General features: G+C 38.9%; 1 protein-coding gene across 3 annotated transcripts in view; it reads left to right on the top strand.

The window, feature by feature from the left end:
• adcy5 (adenylate cyclase 5) overlaps nt 1-23582 on the top strand; it is a 111531-nt gene that overhangs the window by 77724 nt on the left and 10225 nt on the right. For 2 of the 3 annotated variants that reach the window (XM_075479987.1, XM_075479985.1), the window contains exons 5-14: nt 884-1011; nt 2073-2231; nt 2313-2454; nt 6025-6162; nt 12323-12345; nt 14746-14905; nt 16482-16579; nt 18820-18907; nt 22873-22989; nt 23104-23262. In XM_075479987.1, the coding sequence (XP_075336102.1) occupies nt 884-1011; nt 2073-2231; nt 2313-2454; nt 6025-6162; nt 12323-12345; nt 14746-14905; nt 16482-16579; nt 18820-18907; nt 22873-22989; nt 23104-23262 (1212 nt within the window). The remainder of the gene's footprint in view (nt 1-883; nt 1012-2072; nt 2232-2312; nt 2455-6024; nt 6163-12322; nt 12346-14745; nt 14906-16481; nt 16580-18819; nt 18908-22872; nt 22990-23103; nt 23263-23582) is intronic. The other variant, XM_075479986.1, reaches the window with a different exon arrangement.

Here is a 23582-nt window from a genome sequence, read left to right as displayed (position 1 = left end):
TAAGGCATGGTCACCTCTGAGGTATTCTCAGCACATCTGTGAGCATCTGCTTTGCTAGTGTTTACTTTTGGAACAAGCAGTAAAATGTTAGAATCGATCCTAAAATAGACCAGAAGCCTGTGGAGAAAGGCAAATAAAGGTGTTACACGGTAATGCTTCCTTCTCCCAGCCTGCCAAGAGCATTAAAAACTTTGAACTTTAAAGTTTCCGGGAGAGAGGAAAGGGCTTCGCCTTGATCACAAGTCTCTGCTCAAAAAGCTCATTTTGACAATTGAGCAGCTTTAAGGTCATCCAGAAAGTCAGTTTTTCCGACTAACATGAAGTTAATGTTAATTTCATTAAGATGTCATTTAAATTAAGCCTCATCAGACCTCCAGTTGAGGAATATTCTTCAAACTGTGAAGTTCCTATCGGTTAGTTAGGATTTAACTACTCGAGGACTGATGCATGCGCAGGGTTCAAATTCATCTGCAGCTCTCGAAAAAATGACATTTCTATGTTCTGCAACGCTTTTAAATTAAATGAGAATGTCTCCAAAGAGGCATTAGCTTTGTTTGCTAATGATGCTAACTTTGAAATTGCTAAGGAGAGAAATTGATGGCCGTTTCTCTGGAGAGAAGCTCTAAAACTACAGGAAGGAACCCAAAGCAGCCACGTTTGTGTTCTCAGAGAACGACTCAGCAATGTTTTTTCTGGAATAAATGGAGTTGTATTTTACATTTACAGAATGATGATGGATGATGAATCATAAGAATGACATTTATCACTTATTGTTTACAGTAATATCACTCTACTAAATCTAAAAGAGAAGCCTTTTTTCACGCCCTTTACTGGATAGCTTCTGATAAGTTGTCCTCACTTCGGTTCCTGTGGTTCCCAACAGGAGAACCACTGCCTGCGGATCAAGATCCTGGGAGACTGCTACTACTGTGTGTCTGGGCTGCCGGAGGCGAGGGCCGACCACGCCCACTGCTGTGTGGAGATGGGGATGGACATGATAGAAGCCATCTCGTAAGTTGGCTCCCGTAAATGTGTAGACTGAGACGGACGTCTGGTGCCGTACGTGATGGGATTGATCTGCACCTGAAGCTGTCACAGTTAACAGACCTGGGGAGGGATGGGAATTGTCTGTGCATGCTTGTCAATTCTTCTGTTTTCTTTCTCAACAGAGCTTACGTTTCTAAGCCACCACAGATAATCAGCATCTCTCTGCTGTTTATTATTACCTCCCAACATCAGTTCATCCATCCTGGAGTCCATTTCTGTTTCCGTCTTATCCTTCTTAGCATAGCTTAGCATTTCTCCTAAAAATACACATTAATTAGGCAGTTATTTAAGCCACTTATCAAGCAAAACTGCCAATTATTTGTAGATCCTAGTTTGGCAGAGTTGAGTATTTGCAGTTTTTCTGCTTTATGCAAATTACATCCTGTTTTTTTAATGTTATTTCTATTTTTTCATCTTCAGATCATGCATTAAACCATGCATTGCCTGTTTTTTTTTTATCTTATTTCTATTTTTTCATCTTGCAAAAGCACAACAAATCTTCCAGCTGGTAACATCACAGTGTCACTTCATCTTCAGACCATGCGTTAAACCATGCATTGCCTGTTTTTCAGAAGATCTTTTCTGATTATTCGATCAGATTTATGATCCAAAGCCTGTTAAAGGATAAATTAAAGTGTGATTTTGTCCTAACTGTTGTAGATATATTGCAGGGATTGAGCAGCCACCCTAAAAGGATTCAGCTTTTTTGAATCATAATGTATTTCCTTTGACTGGTAGAATTTTAGGGGATTATAAACCAAACTTAACTTGAGTGGTGAACAATGTGTGAAAAAAATCGACCGCGTCCCAGTTATTATGCAGCATAACTTGTAGCACACCTGTATTAAAATGTGATGTCATCAAAAAGTTATTTAAATAGAAAGGCAGGAGGTTCTAACCTGTTAAAGTCAAAAAGTGGGTGAAATCATTATATCCTCAGAAAAGTTGGCTTGAAAGATCCATGTGGAAAGCTGCAGTTTAAAACTGTGACATGCACTCTAAAGGCTGCTCTGCGTGCCTTGCAGGCTGGTACGGGAGGTGACTGGGGTGAATGTGAACATGCGAGTTGGCATCCACAGCGGCAGGGTGCACTGCGGGGTGCTGGGACTCAGGAAGTGGCAGTTTGATGTCTGGTCCAATGATGTCACGCTAGCCAATCAGATGGAAGCTGGGGGCAAAGCTGGGTAAGGCCTGTTCACTTTATGCTCACATTCACACCTCCCACGAACACCTAACCCTAAGAACACGTGTTGCTCTCCTTTCAGGCGCATCCACGTCACCAAGGCCACTCTCAACTATTTAAATGGGGACTACGATGTGGAACCGGGAGCAGGAGGAGAGAGAAACGCCTACCTGAAGAGCAACAACATAGAAACTTTTCTCATAGTGGGCTGCAGCCAGAAAAGGGTACAGTTCTGATCATTGCCTCAAATACCAAAATGCACTTGTACAAAGACACCAAGATGCATGTTGGCTGCATCAACTGATTTTTATATATAGTAAGAAAGCAAAAAACCCAAACTAACACACCTGTAAACCACTTCATATACTTCCTGTGACTATAGATGGATAATTTGCACACCCACAGCACAGGAATAGTTAACGATTCCTCTCGTTTTATACTCTAGTTTGGTCTGAATGGCCCTTTAGCTGTTACTGTACATGTTCAGCCCACAGGCCTTTCTTTTAAAAATGGAAATGAAGTCGAGGTTGAGGCTTACCCATCCAGTTTTTGCCTCAAAAGTAGCATGTTTAAACAGGTTTTTTTTTTTTTTTTAAACATATGTACAACCACTAAAAGAAGCCCATTAAAGCCTCTCCCAGTGTGTGCAGTAGTGGGTTTATTATCAGTGCTCTGAGAGATGCTTCTGTCTCCCAGGGGAATGGCATGTCACTGCAACATCAGGACGGTGTGACGACACACTTTGACCCGATTAGAACAGTTCATTGAGAAAAAAAATGGACCAATCTCATCTCTTTTTGTCCGTGAAGAGCCTCCTTATGAGATGTTAAGTTCGGTAGATGTGCGTCTCTGCTAAAGAAAACACGAGTTGTGCCCTTTGCTTTTTGCCTGCCCTACAGCATCTGATCTGGGTGCCGCGTTCCCATCGATGCTGAGCTGAAGCTGACAAAAACCTGCGGCCACTGCAGAGCGCTTTGACGTGGAACTAAATGTGGATCTCACGTTGCGCTCGAGCCCAGATGTTAGTGGGTGTCAGCAGGATTGTTTTGACAATTTTACAAAGGGGCTTCAGTGAAAAGGATGAGCCACAAGATGCTTTGATAATGTTCTTTGGTTTTTAAATGATTCCCTCTTCTCTTTCACACGTGCCCTCATGCATGTACGTGCAAGCATTTCTGGGCCGTCTTCACCTTATCACAGCTCTGTTTGACTATAAAATGTGCTGGGAAATGATTACTTATTAAAAATAAGGTAAAATAAATGTCCACACCAAAGAGACTCATAGTGAGCCACAAAAATCTGCCGATCCTGAGCTAAAATGAAAAGACTTGTTTGTCTTCAAGACTTTGCTTGATGACACAACCATGTAGCTGCCTAATGTCTGGTTAAGCCGGCCTATAAGAATGAAAGAGCAGCTATTTTGCATGCTGCCATTTTTTAACCCCTCAGTGTCGGCCCTAAACAGTAGTGAGCACTACAGATAATATAACATCAGTTTGATGCTTTTATCGTCTCAAAGATAAACATCTAACATTACCCAAAGGTGAAGACCTGCTGCAGAAATGTTGTAGCATGCAAACCTTATTTTAGACTCTTGGATGTAAGTGTGAAGGATAAACGGGCTCCTGAATGGACACAGCTGGAACTGAGCTGATATTTAACATCCTATAACATCCGTCTTAAATCCTATAACGTTGCAAAGTCCACTGAGACCCTTCTTGAGGTAAAAAGTTGGACATTTTTTAATACATCACGATATTTATATGCCGGTTTTGATGGAGCCATCTTTTAAAACGCACACTGCCGGTCCACATGTGTCATCTGAACTTCTGTCCCATGTGAACAGACTGAGCTTATCTCTGGTCCCCTGCGTGAGCTTCAGTTTGTTTATAACTGTACTTTTTTATTATTTTTATTTTTTTTATATCAGCCGCTTCTGTCCTCCGGCGCTATCACAAGCTGTGGCTATAGTTAGCATATCATGTGAGGTGATATCGTCCTCTCATTTTGCTGCACATGGTGGGAGACAAAAGGAAGCTTGTGCTTTACTTTTAATACTTCTTCAGACGTTGCATCCTGGAGCCACCGTGCAGTCGTGATCTGACAAATGAAAACCATCCCAGACTCCATCTCCATCTTACAGCAGAACTTCAGCAGCAGAACTTATCATTTTCATCATGAAGAAAGTGAACAGTTTGACTGTGAAGATGCTTTTGTAGTCGTCCTCTCACAGCTTGCAGAGGAAATAAATGCTTCTCTGCCTGATTCACCTGCATGGAAGCCAGTCTAAATCCAACTTCTCAGAGTTTTAAAACATTATGCAGCTGCAGGTGGTCTGTGTTGCTGCCGCTTTGCTTTGATTCCTGCCATTTTGCTCATATTGTGATGTGAGAGAACGAGTTCATGTTATCTTACCTGTAATGATGTGGTCACGCACTGGAAAAAATGCCCCCCAAAAATATGTAAGAAAAACAACAAATACAAGACGTTTTTGCTTTAAATAAGCAACAAATCTGCCAATGGAACTAGTGAAAATCGGCTTGTCAAGATTTCTTGAAATAAGATGTGATATTTAGGACTTTTGAGTTAAAAGTGACCTTGAAATTAGCTTAAAAACCTCTTCAAATGTCAAAAAAGCTTGTTTCATATGATATGTGACCCAAAACAAGATGTTTTCAAGACTTTTTCATTTAACAAGATATTCCAGATGTATTGTCTTCAAACAAGTCCCTACATCTGGCTGAAATGGTACTTGTTAGGCAGTTGTGTTTTATATTAAGTGTAATGAGATATTTTGACTAGAAATGAGACAAATATACTTGGTAAGACTTTGATTTTTTTCCAGTGCGCTATGCAGATTCGGTGTTGGTGAACAAACGCTCAGCTGCAACTTGATCATTTCACATGATGACACTCCGTTTTCACAAAATTTGAATAAAAACAAATGCAATAGTTTGTAAAAATTTCAAGCTGTGTGTGTGTGTAATATTTCACAACTAATTAAAGTTACACCTCCAGCTGTGAGATTAAACACCTGCGTCATGAAAGCAAAACTTCGTACGAGCCCTGCGTAAGTACAGCCTGACACATGCATTTGTTTTCACGTTAAAGAGACCACAAAGACCTCATCAAAGTGTTAAGGGAACATAAAGCATATTGGTGTCGTGCGGGGCTGAAAATCAAAGTCGTGAGCTGCAGTATCTCAGGCGCTCGGCATAAAAAGATCATCACAGAGAAGCTGAATCTTACAAAACTACACAGATTCTGTCAGTATTCATCATCCTGAGCACCGTTCCCTGGTGGACACCATCTAAGCTTTATATATTTGACTACTTTCTTAGTCATGTAGTGCTGATATCTGCACTGCCGTGCACTCAAATGAGCACCTGTGTAAACTGTGACTCTTACAGTAATCCTTCTTGACTTCCTCTCTGCCATTTACCTGATCAGCTACTTGTATGTCCTTGGCCTTAATCCCCCGCTGCATCAGTCCTCCTTTTTTCACCTCCTTCACCACCAGACAAGTTACTACGCTTAGTAAAGAAGCTGTGGATGCAGTTACAGCAGAAAGGTACAGAATTAGCAAACAAACTGTCCACGACTGGACAAAGGATCAGGTTTTGCTCTCCCTCTCTGCTCTGAAAACTCAAAGTTTGGCATTACAACTGTTTTTGAAAAAAAGAGAAAAGCTCAACTTAACACTATAAAGATTTATGTAAAAACATATAACGTTATTGTTAGTTCCTTCACGTGTATGTCTGTCATTAATCTCTGCATCTTTCTCTTTAAAACAGAAAGAAGAAAAGGCGATGATTGCCAAAATGAGCCGACAGCGGACCAACTCTGTCACCCACAACAGCGGCCACTGGACCGACCGGCCCTTCTACAACCATCTGGGTGGAAACCAGATCTCCAAGGAGATGAAAAGGATGGTGAGGAAGACTTTTAGAAAGGGTCTCTGTTCGGGGATGAGGGAAAGTCGGTCAGACCTGGGGGGCACTGTGACAAAATCTATAAAATGACTTAATAATAACTGCCAAAAACAGAAAAAATACATTAACAAGTAGCTGCTTATGAACAGTAAAACCCCCAAAGGTTCTTGTGCATGTGATGCTAACAAACCCCACCCTCCATTACTGGTCATTGATGTCTTCACTCGCTCTACATTTAGACAGTAAATGACACTGAGCGTATACATCAGCTAAAACACGCTGAAAAGATCTAAAGTTAAAGCAAATATTATTTGAATTGTCTTGCAGTTACACCCCCCCGTCAGTAGGGGCTGCTGTAGGCCTTCCCCTCAGCACCCCCACATCCCCGTCACCGTTGGATTAAAATTGTTCTGACTCTTTGTGGCACCGTTATACTTACTGGTGTTATTAAAGAGCCACAGCCAGGTGACTCACCAGCCAAAAGCTAATCTGGGCTCTCATCCGGTGGTGAAGCCAGCACATCGTTAATAGTTCCAACCCTTTGATCTGCAGTCCTCATAAGCGGCGGAGATGGCTCTAAATGGCACACTCCACCTCTCACATCTCACACTGGCAGTGAGAGGCTCTCAGGAGCTCTCTGGGTGACAACAGCAGCACGTAGGCCGCTGTAATCAGGCCAGAAATGCAGCAGCTGAGTGACGCGATCGTGTTCAGATTCACTTTACATTTATGTGCTGCAGCTGAGCCAAACCTGCAGACAGAGAATCACTCTATACTTGACTGTAAGAATCTATTATAGGAAACAGGATGAAGCCGCCTAGGCCACCCACACAGTTCTTTTTAAGACATCTATTGCTGCTGTAAACATGCCTGATTGAAAATGGTGGAACCCTCAAAAAGCGCAGATTAAAGTGCATCCTAGTTAGCTTTTATTTGTCCACAGGGGATATTGCTACTGTGTTACAGTGTGGGATCCAACACTTTGTGGAGTTAAAATGCACACATGCATTTTATTTGAACTATTTTAAGATCAGTGTCTGATAATATCCATCTCCTGTGTGTTGTTAGGTTTAAATCTCTTTTTGTGAGCTGTTGTGGATGGAAGTGTGTGCCAAATTAATGAAATGTAATGCTACGAAATCAGACAGTAGAAATGAAACTGGGCATTTGGTATTTAATGGATCCATGCAATAAGGCACAGAAAGCGCTGTGTACTGGTACGGTAAAAATGCATTCTTAGAGGTTAAGAAGGCTACAAACAGAAATCCCACTTAAGTAATTATTAGTCATGTGACCCTGAGAGTTCCGTTCAGAGTAAATGCAGCAACTGGTAGGTGGGTAGTATAACACAGCAGATATGGCTGCTTAAAGAAAGAAGAAAAGAGTGCCACCTACTGACAGAAAATACTAAACATTTTTGTTAGTGATGTCAACGCTGCATAAAAACAGAGTTGTGTTCTGTTGTCATTAATAAACACATTAACTCATTCGTCTTGACATCACACACTGTGTTTGTGTGTGTCATCAAAGTACCGGAGTGTTTTTACAGCCTCACTCATCATCAATAACTGCATTGATAGCTGCATTAATAACTGCATTAATAGTTGCATTAATTACTGCATTGATAGTTGCATTAATAACTGCATTGATAACTGCATTGATAGCTGCATTAAAAACTGCATTAATAACTGCATTGATAGATGCATTAATATCTGCATTAATAGCTGCATTAATAACTGCATTAAAAACTGCATTAATAGCTGCATCGATAGCTGGATTGATAGCTGCATTAATAACTGCATTAATAACTGCATTAATAGCTGCATTAATAACTGCATTAAAAACTGCATTAATAACTGCATCGATAGCTGGATTGATAACTGCATTAATAACTGCATTAATAGCTGCATTGATAACTGCATTGATAGTTGCATTAATAACTGCATTGATAACTGCATTGATAGCTGCATTAAAAACTGCATTAATAACTGCATTGATAGATGCATTAATATCTGCATTAATATCTGCATTGATAGCTGCATTAATAACTGCATTAATAGCTGCATTAATAACTGCATTAAAAACTGCATTAATAGCTGCATCGATAGCTGGATTGATAGCTGCATTAATAACTGCATTAATAGCTGCATTAATAACTGCATTAATAGCTGCATTAATAACTGCATTAATAACTGCATCGATAGCTGGATTGATAACTGCATTAATAGCTGCATTGATAACTGCATTGATAGTTGCATTAAAAACTGCATTAATAACTGCATTGATAACTTTATTAATAACTGCATTAATAGCTGCATTGATAACTGCATTGGTAGCTGCATTAATAGCTGCATTGATAACTGCATTGATAGTTGCATTAAAAACTGCATTAATAACTGCATTGATAACTTTATTAATAACTGCATTAATAACTGCATTAATAGCTGCATTGATATCTGCATTGGTAGCTGCATTAATATATGCATTAATAGATGCATTAATATCTGCATTAATAGCTGCATTAATAACTGCATTGATAGATGCATTAATAACTGCATTAATAGCTGCATTAATAACTGCATTAAAAACTGCATTAATATCTGCATTGATAGCTGCATTAATATCTGCATTAATAGCTGCATTAATAACTGCATTGATAGATGCATTAATAGCTGCATTAATAACTGCATTGATAGCTGCATTAATATCTGCATTAATAGCTGCATTAATAACTGCATTGATAGATGCATTAATAGCTGCATTAATAACTGCATTGATAGATGCATTAATAACTGCATTGATAGATGCATTAATATCTGCGTTAATAGCTGCATTAATAACTGCATTGATAGATGCATTAATAGCTGCATTAATAACTGCATTGATAGCTGCATTAATAACTGCATTAATAGCTGCATTAATAACTGCATTAAAAACTGCATCTAGCTGGATTGATAACTGCATTAATAGCTGGATTGATAACTGCATTAATAGCTGAATTGATAACTGCATTGATAGTTGCATTAAAAACTGCATTAATAACTGCATTGATAACTTCATTAATAACTGCATTAATAACTGAATTAATAGCTGCATTGATAACTGCATTGATAGCTGCATTAATAGCTGCATTAATAACTTCATTAATATATGCATTAATAGCTGCATTAAAAACTGCATTAATATCTACATTGACAGATGCATTAATAACTGCATTGATGCATTAATATCTGCATTAGTAGCTGCATTAATAACTGCATTGATAGATGCATTAATATCTGCATTAATAGCTGCATTGATAACTGCATTGATAACTGCATTAATAGCTGCATTGATAGCTGCATTAAAAACTGCATTAATAACTGCATTGATAGATGCATTAATAACTGCATTGATAGATGCATTAATATCTGCATTAATAGCTGCATTGATAACTGCATTGATAACTGCATTAATAACTGCATTAATAGCTGCATTGATAGCTGCATTAAAAACTGCATTAATAACTGCATTGATAGATGCATTAATAACTGCATTGATAGATGCATTAATATCTGCATTAATAGCTGCATTAATAACTGCATTAAAAACTGCATTAATAGCTGCATCAATAGCTGGATTGATAGCTGCATTAATAACTGCATTGATAACTTCATTAATATCTGCATTAATAGCTGCATTGATAGCTGCATTAATAACTGCATTGATAGCTGCATTAATAACTGCATTAATAGCTGCATTAATAACTGCATTGATAACTGCATTGATAGATGCATTAATAACTGCATTGATAGATGTATTAATATCTGCATTAATAGCTGCATTAATAACTGCATTAAAAACTGCATTAATAGTTGCATCGATAGCTGGATTGATAGCTGCATTAATAACTGCATTGATAGCTGCATTAATAGCTGCATTAATAACTGCATTAATAGCTGCATTAATAACTGCATTAAAAACTGCATTAATAACTGCATTGATAACTTCATTAATAGCTGCATTGATAGCTGCATTAAAAACTGCATTAATAACTGCATTAAAAACTGCATTAAAAACTGCATTAATAACTGCATTAAAAACTGCATTAATAACTGCATCGATAGCTGGATTGATAGCTGCATTAATAACTGCATTGATAGCTGCATTAATAACTGCATTGATAGCTGCATTAATAACTGCATTGATAGCTGCATTAATAACTGCATTAATAACTGCATTAAAAACTGCATTAATAACTGCATCGATAACTGCATTGATAACTTCATTAATATCTGCATTAATATCTGCATTAATAACTGCATTAAAAACTGCATTAATAGCTGCATCGATAGCTGGATTGATAGCTGCATTAAAAACTGCATTAATATCTGCATTAATAACTACATTGATAGATGCATTGATAACTGCATTAATAGCTACATTAATAACTGCATTGATAGCTGCATTAATAACTGCATTAAAAACTGCAGTAAAAACTGCATTGATAACTGCATTAATAACTGCATTGATAACTGCATTGATAACTACATTGATAGATGCATTGATAACTGCATTAATAGCTACATTAATAACTGCATTGATAACGGCATTGATAGCTGCATTAATAGCTGGATTAATAACTGCATTAATAACTGCATTGATAGCTACATTGATAACTTAATTAATAACTGCATTAATAACTGCATTAATAACTGCATTGATAGCTACATTGATAACTTAATTAATAACTGCATTAATAGCTGGATTAATAACTGCATTAATAACGCAGAACGCTCTGTCATTAGAACAGAGCTGCACAGAGCAAGAAGTCCCACAGAGGGTTCATAAAAGGATATTTATGGCTGGTTGTCATGGATCCCCAGACCCAGATGAAGCTGAGCTGTTGACGGAGGAATCCAGGATTTAACACATTTATGCTTCAGCTGCCGGCTTTTGCAAAAAGGAGACAGTGAAACGAGCGGGCATTTATCAATTTATCCACCAGAGTGAGCTAGAGAGACTCATTAGCTTCCTCTGTGGTGTGATGTTAGAATGCATTATGTGTTGAGTGCTTTATTTAGAATTTATTTAGTTGGCAATTTAAATGAATAGATATGAGTTTCTGAGTCAAGCTGAGTCACTGCAGCTGGTTGCTATTTGATTGGAATCTGGAATGACTTACAGTTTCTAATTTATATGAAAATTGTCGTGTTAAAGTGGAAACGGAGGATTTTTAAGTGTTTTGCTGTCACTCAGTTGAGTTTTTTGGGGGAAGAAAAGGTGAAAATAACCAGTTAAGCTCATCCTGTTTGTCCCTTTAATGTCTTTCATACACATTATTACTTTATTTGTGCTCAAAAACTGCAAAATACTGAAGAAAACATTCCATTCCCTCAATTACTTTTTAAAATAAATGGCTTTTTACCTCACAGGTGCAAATTGTGAACCCAGTTAGACTCAAGAATCCTTCATCTAACAAGCCCCTACATTATCTTTTCTTTCCTCCTCATGTGTTTCCATCCACAGGGAACCTTTCGCCGTATGCCTCTTATTTTTACCCTTTTCTCAAACTAATCATTATGTCATCGAGACCCCAAATAACTGTTATTGTTTAAATTATAATGCCAGCATATAATGCCGTTATTACACTAAAAAGGTTGCAATCAGTGGTACGATTGAAGCTCTTAACTCTTTCCTTGTGAACTGTGTTTATCTGGGAAATGAAAATGATTTGTAGCAGTTTGTAGAAGCTCAAGTCAAATGAATATATATGCAAAGATATTTAATCTGCAGAGTTTTAGAGATTTTTTTTTTGGCCTGTAGCTAAAATAAATGTTCATACTTATATCATCTATATTATATATTATACATTTATTAAAGCAATTATAGGTTTCATGGTGTCAAGAACATATCTGAAAGTACCCTGAACAGAGTACCCTTTCTATCCCTACTTTGGTTGTAGACGGTGATTTATTTAATTTGAAAGGATAAGAGCCTTTTTCAACCATAATTTATTCTTTTATGTGAACTGTCAGTCAGAAAACATTAAGCCTTTGTCAGCAGGTTTGATAGTTTAAATGGTTTTTAGATTAAAAAGAAAAACGGAGCCCCTGAAAGACACCGGAAGCTGGTATTTTGAGCTAAAAATCTTGTTTTTCTCTCTCTGTTTTTCTTGTAGGGCTTTGAAGACCCCAAGGACAAGTGAGTAACACCTGCAGCAGGAGTGTTTCTGCTCTTCTGTTCATCATTAGTAATGACAGGAGTTTACTTAGAAGCATAAACAAAGAAAATGCAGCAACAGGATGTTTTTACTGTGCATGAAGTAGCTGTAATCTGCAGATTTAAAAAAAAAAAAATATATATATCTTTCAGTTTTATGTGAATGCAGTTGGTTTGGTCTGTTTTTCTGAAAGCAGCTTTACATCAAACTTAATCAAATCACAGTCACAACGTAGCTTTATTCATCATTTAGTTTCCGACTTGAGTCGTTTGTTGGTGCAGTTTCTGTTTATCGTTATAGTCTCTCTGCATTAACAGAATAAGTGTGAAAAAGCAACCATATAGCCACTTAATGATCTGCTGATGTCACTTAATGTACCTCTGAAGCACAGAAGGTTTATGAAACACTTTAATAGTAAAAAAAAAAAAAGACTTTATGTTCTGTAGTTGAGCAGAGGTGCATACTGGGTTGATCCTTTATGCTTTAGATGCAGTTATTATAGCGCTTTAGTTTGTCTTAACATAATTTTTTATCAATATTTTACTCTTTATGTAAGCTGTGGTGATTTGATTAGCTTCTGCAAATTAGCATATTTCCTGCTAAAGTACAAGTTCGGTGGGCTGTTGCTGTCATTCCTCTTAAGAACCGAGCAAAGGAAACTGCTTTATCAACACTGTAATCACACGATTAAGAATATCTACCCAACAACGCAAGATAAAGGCATATGCAGTTGGTGACTTATTGTATAAGACTTATAACATATGTTAAATTCATTTTTACAGGGTTTTTGTATACAAACAGAAGGTAGGGAGGCAGCTGTGCAGTGATTGGTCGTAGATAAGAGACAAAACTATCTGAGAAAGCTTTTAACTAGATCAAAATGAATATATCTGGATGTCTAGGGGACATTTAACAACATAAATCATAAAACCCTGATGCAACAATGATTTCTTTGGGACTTTTAAGCCTTTTAAACACAAAGGATCTACAGAAAGATTAATATTACCAAAACTGAGCTTCAGATGTGCCTCAGGTGATAAAATACATAAACAAAGGTTTAAAAACATTTTAAATTCTGTTGTAATATTTAGGACTTATTGTATAAGACTTGTAAAAATATGTTAAATTCATTTTTATAGGGTTTTTGTATACAAACAGAAGGTAGGGAAGCCGCTGTGCAATGATTGGTACGAGCTCTGTGCAGTGTATGTCGTAGATAAGAGACAAAACTATCTGAGAAAGCGTTTAACTGGATAAAGATGAATATATCTGGATGTCTAGGAGACATTTAACAACATAAATCATAAAACCCTGATGCAACAATGATTTCTTTGGGACTTTTAAGCCTTTTAAACACAAAGGATCTACAGAAAGATTAATATTACCAAAACTGAGCTTCAGACATGCCTATAAAATAATATAATGTATAATATAATATAATATAATAAGTAATAAAACACATAAACAAAGGTTTAAAAACATTTTAAATTCTGATGTAATATTTTGTGACAATTGTTGGTTTTCAAAGTCGTTTGAGTGTTCAACAGAGTGGCTTTATTATACTTTATGTACTGAATGAAGAATAAAATGCTCGATACACGATGAACAATCGAAATAAGGTTCAGATCTGATCAAAACTGGCAGATATCAGTGTTCATAAAAGCCATTTTAAAAGGCTTTAAGCTGGAATGACTAAATGATCCCAGCTTTTTACCTTTTGGCTGTTTGCTGCTTATGAAATATCAGAATTAAAACCCATCTTTACGTTTGTTTTCATGCCACTTTGTCGCTGCTTTGCTTTAAAAACGAGGCTATGAACAAATGTGAATATGAATGCGCTCCGGCAGCTCTGCTTTTAACCTAAAACAGCTCAGCTAGCTTGTTAAAGATTTAAAAAATGACATGTTTGAAACGTTAACCATTTGAATTTTTCAGATTTCCACAGCTCTGAATGTACAGTGTGCTCTCTGGGATATGAACTTTACACCCATTCCAGTCAGGTTATGAGTGTCTTTATTCACCCTCTTTTCACAGCTTCTAACCTGCTAAATCTGAGCTGATAAAACAGGCTGTTAGCCTGCCATCATCTTCAGCCGTGTGGTGTTTGTCCACATGGTCGGTGTAAGTGACACTTAAGATTCAGTGATTAGACGGTGAGGAACCGGCTCATCAGAGTCGTGGTGCTTTAGGTCAGTTGCTTCTTTTTCAGGGTACAGTAGGTGGAAAAGATGATGCTACAAGAACTACGGACGAGCGCCTTTTCATTCTTAGCATCCTCGCCTTGTAAAGGGTTTAATTTAAGGTGACAGCGGTGTAGGAAAGTTTAGAAGCCAGAGATGCTAAGATGTACATGTCAATCTGTCTCATCTTGTTTTATTCAGGCATTTTATTTTCAGAAACACGCAGGAAAACCTGAACCCGGAGGATGAGGTGGACGAGTTCCTGGGCCGGGCCATCGACGCGCGCAGCATCGACCGCCTGCGCTCCGAGCACGTCAAAAAGTTCCTGCTCACCTTTAGAGAGCCGGACCTGGAGAAAAAGGTCAGGGCACACGCACGTGCACGTGCACACTGCCAAAGCAGAGGCGTATAACAGGCCGGGACAAGCAGTCTTCCCTGAGCAGAAAGCTTTCTCTGTGGAACTCCCTGGAGAAAATCGGTCAAAGCGCAGCACAAGACTGAAAGAGCTGAAGTAGAGTTCCAACGTGGAAGAGATTTGGGCTAAAGACAGAAGGACTTAAGGACTTCAGGCAGCGAAGGGCAGGCTGAGATTTTTAGGAGTGGGGGAAGAAGTGGAGTCCTTCTGTTGAGATCTGAAGGACTCGTCCTATTGATCCCAGTTTGAGTGAATCGTGGCCCCCAGCTGCTGTCTCACCCTCCATCAGTCCAACATATAGAACAGCTGTAGTTACCAGCTTTGATTTAAGATTCGTGATCATCTGTTTGTTTTACGACAACATAAAATAAGTGTTTATCTGACCACTTAAATCATATCTGACATTTGGACACAAGCAACTTTGTTCTCTGGAAACAGAGACTGTAAGTTGTCAGTTTTTTTATGTCCACATTTCCACTACATACTACATACTTCCTTTCTGTATACTCATCGATCAGACAGTATGCAGAGCGTTTACCCACAATGCATTTCGCTCCTGCCCGAGCCAAAATCAGCCGGCCTGAAGCTGATTTAACTTAAGCTCTAAACTCTGTAAACTTTAGCAACATTTGAAACATTTTCAGGCGAGAAAGTAGTCATTTAGATCCCCAACGTGTTGGAAACCTGACAAAATACCGGCTATTTACAATTTTGTTCTCACAAATTCGGCGCTACTAAAGCTAGCCGCAGTGAGCAACGCACTTCCGGTTATTTTCACAAAATAAAATACCCGTTGCCTTTTATCACAGGGAAAGCCATTATGATACAATTGGTGCTTGTGTTTTGAAAACAGGAAGTGAACCTACCCTCGTTGTAGCTAGCTTGAAACTGCCGTTTTGACAGGAAATGACGATCGGCGTCACGTTACGTGGCATCTTGGGTAGTTTGAGGATGAGTAGTAACCTCATGATGCATACCCAACATTTCGGAGAATCTAGTATGCATCCGGGAACTTCTCGCTTACTCAAACTCGCATACTAACTCAAAAAGTTAGTATGAGTAGTAGGAGAAGTATGTGGTTTCGAACACAGCCTCAGTCTCAAGTCCTTAAGTCCGTTAGCGTTCAGGAGCCGTTTATAATCCAATCATAATCAACAGAAACATCAGAAACATCTTCCTGTATTATCGGTGCTTTTTGTGTAACTGGGACAAAAGATGAATTCAGTGAATGATCAAACGTGTAAAAGCTCGTTTTTCTTTTGATTTCCTGCTTTCTAATGACAAATTCTGGTTGTTGATGTGACTAATTCAGGTCTTACAGCAATAAAAGTCAGTGTAAAGTCAATTTTTTTAATCCATAATTTATCTAACTACAGCTTAGCATCACACTGAAGTCATTTCCTGATACTTAGCTTGTGTTCGATCGGCGGTTTTCGTACATTTCTGAACATCTGCCCTTAGAGGGGAACGTGTTTAATGTGTCTAACCCGTGTTTTCTGTGACTTCTCATCCTCTCCTGCAGTATTCCAAACAGGTGGACAGCAGGTTCGGTGCGTACGTGGCCTGCGCCTCCCTCGTCTTTCTCTTCATCTGCTTCATCCAGATCGTCATCGTACCGTCGTGAGTCACCCCTCAGTGGAACTTTCAAATACCCACAGAAAAAGTCTAAACTTTAAAAGTAACTTTATTTAGTCTTTTTTCAACAATGACGGATAAATAAAAAAGTTTTGGATGATGTAAGAGGCTATTATCGCTGCACCCATGAATCATTTGCTGTTTTAGCTGTCGGTGATAAGAGGAACTTTCTAATAAGGCTTCGTCTCTGAGCAGTTTGAAGCAGGTGGCTTAATTATAGAAGATAAAGAGTAAACTAACACCTCATTTGCCCTGCATGATGCAGCTTAACTTTGTTTTCCGCAGTAGTTGGTGGTTTCCTCTGTAAAATAGGCAGGATTCTTAGTCAAAGTGACAGTTGAGACACAATTTGGGCATTTCTGTGAGTAAAAAAACAACTGAGCGCAGGAGTTAAGTGCTGCCGCTGAGATATTTGCAAAGAAAACTAAAGTTAGAATTCTCTCTGATCAGTGTCACAACTCTGCAGGTGGCATCAAAAGCAGAACAACTGCTGTGCCATCTGGTGCAAATGAGGCTCAGTGTTAGGATTGCATCACAGTGTCATCAAATAGATCCCAATATAGGTTACACACAGGCAGCCTGAGCACGAGCATCGTAGCCATTCATTTAGATTTAGAGTAAAGAAAACCCACGAGTCATTTAAACCATCTTTAAATGACTCGTGGACAATCCCACAAAGCTCACAGTCAATGGGTTACATGGCACTGAAAGGATCGGATTGTTGGCTAAATTACAATAAGAATAAGTTGAGCAAGGGTAATTCTCCTTGGATATATGGCGGTGAATGAATGGAACCAGAGGCACAAAGCGTGTCATACCCCGGTATGATAGGTGGCGCTGTACCCATTCCAACTATTGCTAATAGAGCCACTTCCTGTTGACCTCTTCACCACCAACAACAACAACAAACTCAGGCATTGGAGAAAGATGGAGAACGCAGAGCAAGATGAAGCTACGTCCCTCTACATTTGGTCTGTGATGAGCTGCTTGTTGCACAAACTCGATGCACAACGGAGCATTCTCCATCGCAGTGTTTGTTTCTTTTTATATATGTATATATATATATTTTTTAAATCAGGCTTCTTAAAGACTTTTTTAAAGAAAATATTAAATAAAATGAATCAAAATGTATAATTCGGAAATGAACAAATTAAAATTATTAAAATAGACCCACTGGTAAATAGGTTGTTTTTTTAAGTAAAAGGAAAAAAATGATAATAATTGTACTCCTTACCCCATCCCCCTTTAAGGACTACGGATGGAAAATAGCACTCCTTCTGAATCCGATGTAACCATCTTGTTGTTGTTGTTCATGAAATGGCAATAATTTATGGTATTGCATGCTGTCCTTTAAATAAACTCATTCATTCTTTCTGAGGGCGACAACAACAGGAATATCGTCTCCTTTGACTTCCGGGTCACGACCCCGGGAAAACATCTGGAGCATGCGCAGAACGCAAAGTCTGATTCACCACGAGCTTCAGCGTCTACAAGCAGGTTTAGAGGGACTTTCAACCCAGTTATCTCGGGGTCTTAATCCGATTTGACCCAATTTCTTGTCAGATTAAGGTGTCTACATGCATTTAATAACTCAGTTTTATTGTAATTTGGCCAATAATCCGATCCTTTCAGTGCCATGTGACCCCACTGAGTTTTAACTGACCTCAGCCGAGTGTTGGAGTTATCCGGTTGGTTGAAGCTCCTTCAAAACATCTTTCAGGTCCAACACGTTAGAAGCGCGATGGTGCCGACATGCGACGATGAAATGAAAAAAACATCCAGAAAAACACGACACCAGACCAGAAAACATGAGACGCACAATCTTTTGCCTTTAAAATCAGAACCACAAACACAAAGAGCTCACATGTGACTCTTAAATGTGAACATCACACCTCTCCTCTCCTCTTTTCTTCCTGCCGATCCCTCACTCACGCTCCTCTTTATTGCCGTTATTAACCTCTCTCCTCGACCCTCTTACGCCTCGATTTTACCTTATTCACCTTCTCTCTCCCCTCTGGATTACTTTCATTCCCGTCACACCCACAGTATTTACATTTTCTCCCACCGTATTTACACCAGCACGAGGCCGTAGACCATTAAAAGAATGCCTGTATTTATTATCGCCTCCTGAGCCGTGGAACGGACACTGAATCAAACAGTAAACTGCTAAATGAAGACGTAAATAAGGCTTTGATGAAACCTCCCGTTTCTCTTGCTGTTTGCAGCTCCAGACTGATGATCGGCTTCTTCATCACATGTTTCATCATCCTGACGGCTGTCATGTTCGTATCAGCTGTGTATTGCTGTTTCGGGGTAAGAAATCTCAGCTAGAAATGAATGAAACTCCTAAATACGCTTTGCTTTGTGCAGATAAAAGACCTGAGAGCACGATAACAGATAAGTATAAGTACGTGTTTTTTCCACATCAGGGAATCCGTTTAGTTCAGTATCAGAAATCATGGATAGAAATATTTTATCAGGGGGAGTTTTGATGCTGCACTCGCAGGATTATGGTCTGATTTACATCTAGAGATGTAAACACACTCTCCCTGTCTGTCACAGTATTGTGAGTCTGTATCTACAGTAATGAGATAATATTTCTGGTTTCTTTGTGTTGTACATAAATAAGTCTTTTTAGTTCACTCAAAGGTCAAAGTCACGTTGGTTTTGGAGAACAGTTGCTCCATCTTGAGCTGCATTTCCTCAGTTAAAGGTGGAGTAACTGACATGGCCGAGCATTTAAAGGATCTCATAGCGAGATCAAACTTAGATCAACTGTAATAAGCAATGAGCTGTAATGAGCTTATCCCTCAGCTCAAAATGTGACAACAGCTAACATGTCGGACCATTACGTCAAGATATAGGCTCATTTATTACCACGAAAGATTGTTTGAGCCACCTGCGGGGAGAAAAACAGGACTCGCAAAAAGAAAGCAACTTCAGGTGAGGCAGGAAATATGAAGGCAGTCTGTCGGTAACACAAAGCCACACTCATTAATCGGGCTGTAGCGATACACTTACATCATTTTCTGAAAAGATTTTAAAGGGACAGTGTGATTTTGGTGACATCTTGTGAGTGTTTGATTGAATTAATTGAACTGAAAGGCATAAATTACACAATTTATGGCTCTGCTTGGACAGAGAGAGTCTGCAGCTTGCAAATGCTGGACAAAATTAATCAAAGATGTGGTGAGAAAATTAGTTTAATTTATTGAAACGGCGCAAACTGTAGCTTAAAAGCCTTTAAAAAGGAAATAAAATGCAGTGTTACGATGAACAATGGAGGGTTAAAAAGTGCAGCAAGTGGCCTGTTCTGAACAGATTATTTAACAGCTTTTTTTAGCTTGACAAAAACAGAATATGGATATATTTGCTCAGCCCTACTCATTAACATGATCAGGATAGAGATCCAACATTATAGAAGATTGTATAACATACAGTTTTATCAACATGCCAACGATATAGGCAGCTGTGCAGCTGCCACACAGTCATCTGGCTGAGCCCGACAGTCACTGAAGTCAGAGACCATCCTGTAATAATACATGTGTCCCTTCACAGTGTAAATAAATGATCGTAACACAATGAATGAATAAGAGGCTGTAGCAGTACTCAGGGCACAAAGCCAGAGCTGAACTATCTCCCATCTTTTCCATTAAGAAACAATGTGGACGCCTTTATTCATTCATTCATAATAAAATATTCTTTTTGGCACAGACATGAGAAATAAAATGCGATGTTCCCAGCTACTGCTGGGGTGAAATACAAGTAATCTGGCTCAAACCTTTTATAATGCGTCCCACTCGGCTGCAGCCTCCTTCTCTCGCTCCGGATGATTTAGAATTTTGTTCAAATTCATGGTTCAAAATTTACACATTTTCTGTAATTCTTCTGCGGTGTAAAATCACCAGGAGCTGAACTGCTGCATGCTGTTATAAACCAACACTGTGCAACATTTCAGCTCAAGGCAGTTATGAGCTTCCCTGAAATAAAGTGTCTAAATATAAAGAATAACTGTAAGGTGCTTTCTACGGAAGCCCTAAACGGCCATAGATACATACATTTTATTCCATCCGCTTTCTCGAGATAACGAGTTAATTTAACGATGGTTTTCGAGGCCACTTTTTCTCCCCAGTCCACCCCTGTTTATATGTGTTTATATGTATTTCTTGCAAAGGTTTTTACCCATCTTTACCCCCCTTTCATTGGAAACTGAATAAAGTAGCCCATGAATCAAACATGGAATGTGGAGCGTTTGTGAAAATGCACAAAGCAAATCCAACTGGTGTGACGAGCATTTATCTCGTTATCTCGAGAAAACGATAACGGCACCTCTCGTGCATCATTCAGTAACCATGGAGACGGCCTGGTCCCCTCAGCTGGTCACTGATGAAGTCGACTACATCAGCAGGATCACTGAGGTGTGCTGACCTGTTGAGCTGCAGTCGAGCCGGCCGTCTCCTTAAAGGACGCGGGCTGATATGAAAGTTATCTCTACAAGACAAACAAACTGCGAACACATAAAACACATATAAACAGGGGCGGACTGGGGAGAAAAAGTGGCCTCGAAAACCATCTGTAGATTAACTCGTTATCTCGAGAAAACCATCAAAAAGAGTTTATATGTCCCACGTCTGTTCTGGGCTTCCGTAGCTTTCAGCTAATTGTTAATGGAACAATTATATGGTCATCCTGGTAAAAATGAGTTCTAAAAGTGCTTTTTATCGTCCTTCATCCGTCTCTGATTAGATGTTGTTCTGTTTGTAACATGCAGAAACAGATCAATAATGTTTATGATGGAGTTTCCGCTGTAATTAATGCTATTTTCTTTTAAAACATCATCTGTGATCTCGGTGCCTTATCGGCCAACATGGAGGCACAGAGCATTCATGAGATCAAAAATCACTTACCCAGCAAATGTCCATCCATCCATGTTCTATACCCGTTTAATCCAATGTTGGGCTGCGGGGGGGCTGCAGCCTATCCCAGCTGCCATTGGGCGAGAGGCGGGGTGCAAGCTGGACGGGTCGCCGGTCCATCACAGACACAAACGACCACTCTGAGGGACAATTTAGAGACACCAGTTAACCTGGCAGGCATGTTTTTGGACGGTGGGAAGAAGCCGGAGGACCCGGAGAGAACCCACCCATACTGGGGGTGACGGTGCTAACCACCAAACCAGCAAATGTGTCCATGTTTTATGATTTCATGCTGCCCCCAACATAATTATTTAACTGTCACTGTTGTGGCCATTTATGTTTTGTAAATCATAAGTTCTATCAATTTAGTTTTATTTGGGCAGTTAGAATATACTTTAGTTAATTTGGATTTAAAATCTGAAATTCATTTTTATATTTGAAATTGTTTAGATTATTTTGGTATCTTTTCGACTCTCCCATTAATTAGACAGATTAAGAACACACCGGGGGGGCGTGTTGTGTGGTGTGACGACGGGAGGTGCTGGTTAAATGATTTTTGACCACTTTTTGAGCTTATTAAGTCAGATTAGGTTAACTTTCGTTTTTCATCCAAATTTTTAAAAGATTTTTAGTTATTGTTTTGTTCATATTTTTTTGTCAGAAATAAACTACATATATTTTTTAAACAATCAACTCTGAAGTGCGTGCAAGAACAAAACCACCTGTTGCCACCCACAGCCTTTGTTAGAAAATATAGTTTGGAAACTCAAAAAGGCCACGACTGTCACTGTCTGACTTTCCTGTGGAACGTTTCCAACCATAAATCCACCGTTTTCCCACTGCTGCTGATGAGTCATAATGTCTGAAAATGAGCCGCTTCTCTTCAGAATCAGAATTACTTTATTAATCCCTTGTGGGAAATTCCTTTTCAGCAGTGCACTAGTTTACAGAAAAAAGATTAAGTCAGGAAATACAATAGAGCAAAATAAATATAATACAATAAGACAAAATAAGATACAGTAAAATAAAATTACACCCCTCCCATATTAACAGTGTATTACAACCATTCCCATATTAACAGCGTAAAAATAAGATATAAGAATAAGGAAAATCTCAGTATATACAATAAATAGTATTTACAATGCTGCTCAGTACCTAATTATTATTATTATTGCACATGACCGGGTTATTGCACATAGTGAAGTAATGAGATGAATAACTGTCAGACGCTGGAATTATACGGTTTGATGGCCACAGGCAGGAATGACTTTCATAACTATGAATCACTCTGTTCTTTGAAAAAGAGGAGAGAAGAGAGTTTATTGGTTATTTATTTAGTTTTTTTTCCCCGTGTCCGCTCAGATCTTCCCGGTCCCTCTGCAGACTCTCTCTAAGAGGATCGTCCAGTCCAGACTCAACAGCACCCTGGTTGGCGTTTTCACCATCATCGTCGTCTTTCTCTCCGCTTTCATCAACATTGTGAGTTCATGAGTCGGATCCCTAAAAAAAAAAAAAAAGGCAAAGATGACGCGAACAACACTGAATCTTTTGATTCGGCACCACCTAATTGCTCTCACTCCCGTGTGACCTCAGTTCACCTGCAGCAGTCACGACCTGCGCAGCTGCATCAGGTCGGAGCTCAACATCAGCCTGAACAGCGTGAACGCCTGCCACGTGCTCCTCTTCAACTACAGCCTGGATGCTCATCACAACCCCTGTGGAGACCAAGCCCTCATCTGCAGCTTCCCAGAGGTACAGGCGTGCCCATTCTCTGCGTGTACGTGTCTATATGTGCTTTTGTAAGGTTATTAACTTTCAAGAGGTGATTCTTCCGTTTAAAGAGCAGCACAAATGGATGCTAATGGGGTGTAAATGCAGCTATAAACTGTAGCATTTGGTTCGGACCTTAATGTCCAAATTAACAGTAGAACGGACGAAAGGTGGGTTGATCAGATGTTTTATAGCTCCTCCAGATGTTGCCTATGCAGATGATAAAGTTTGACTACACTGGAAAAAATGCCCCTCCAAAAATAAGTAAAAAAAACAACAAATACAAGATGTTTTTGCTTTAA

Source organism: Odontesthes bonariensis, chromosome 12 (assembly GCF_027942865.1).
Source record: "Odontesthes bonariensis isolate fOdoBon6 chromosome 12, fOdoBon6.hap1, whole genome shotgun sequence".
NCBI lineage: Eukaryota > Metazoa > Chordata > Actinopteri > Atheriniformes > Atherinopsidae > Odontesthes > Odontesthes bonariensis.
The sequence above is the reverse complement of the archived record's forward strand: the minus strand, read 5'-3'. Positions and strand labels throughout refer to the sequence as shown.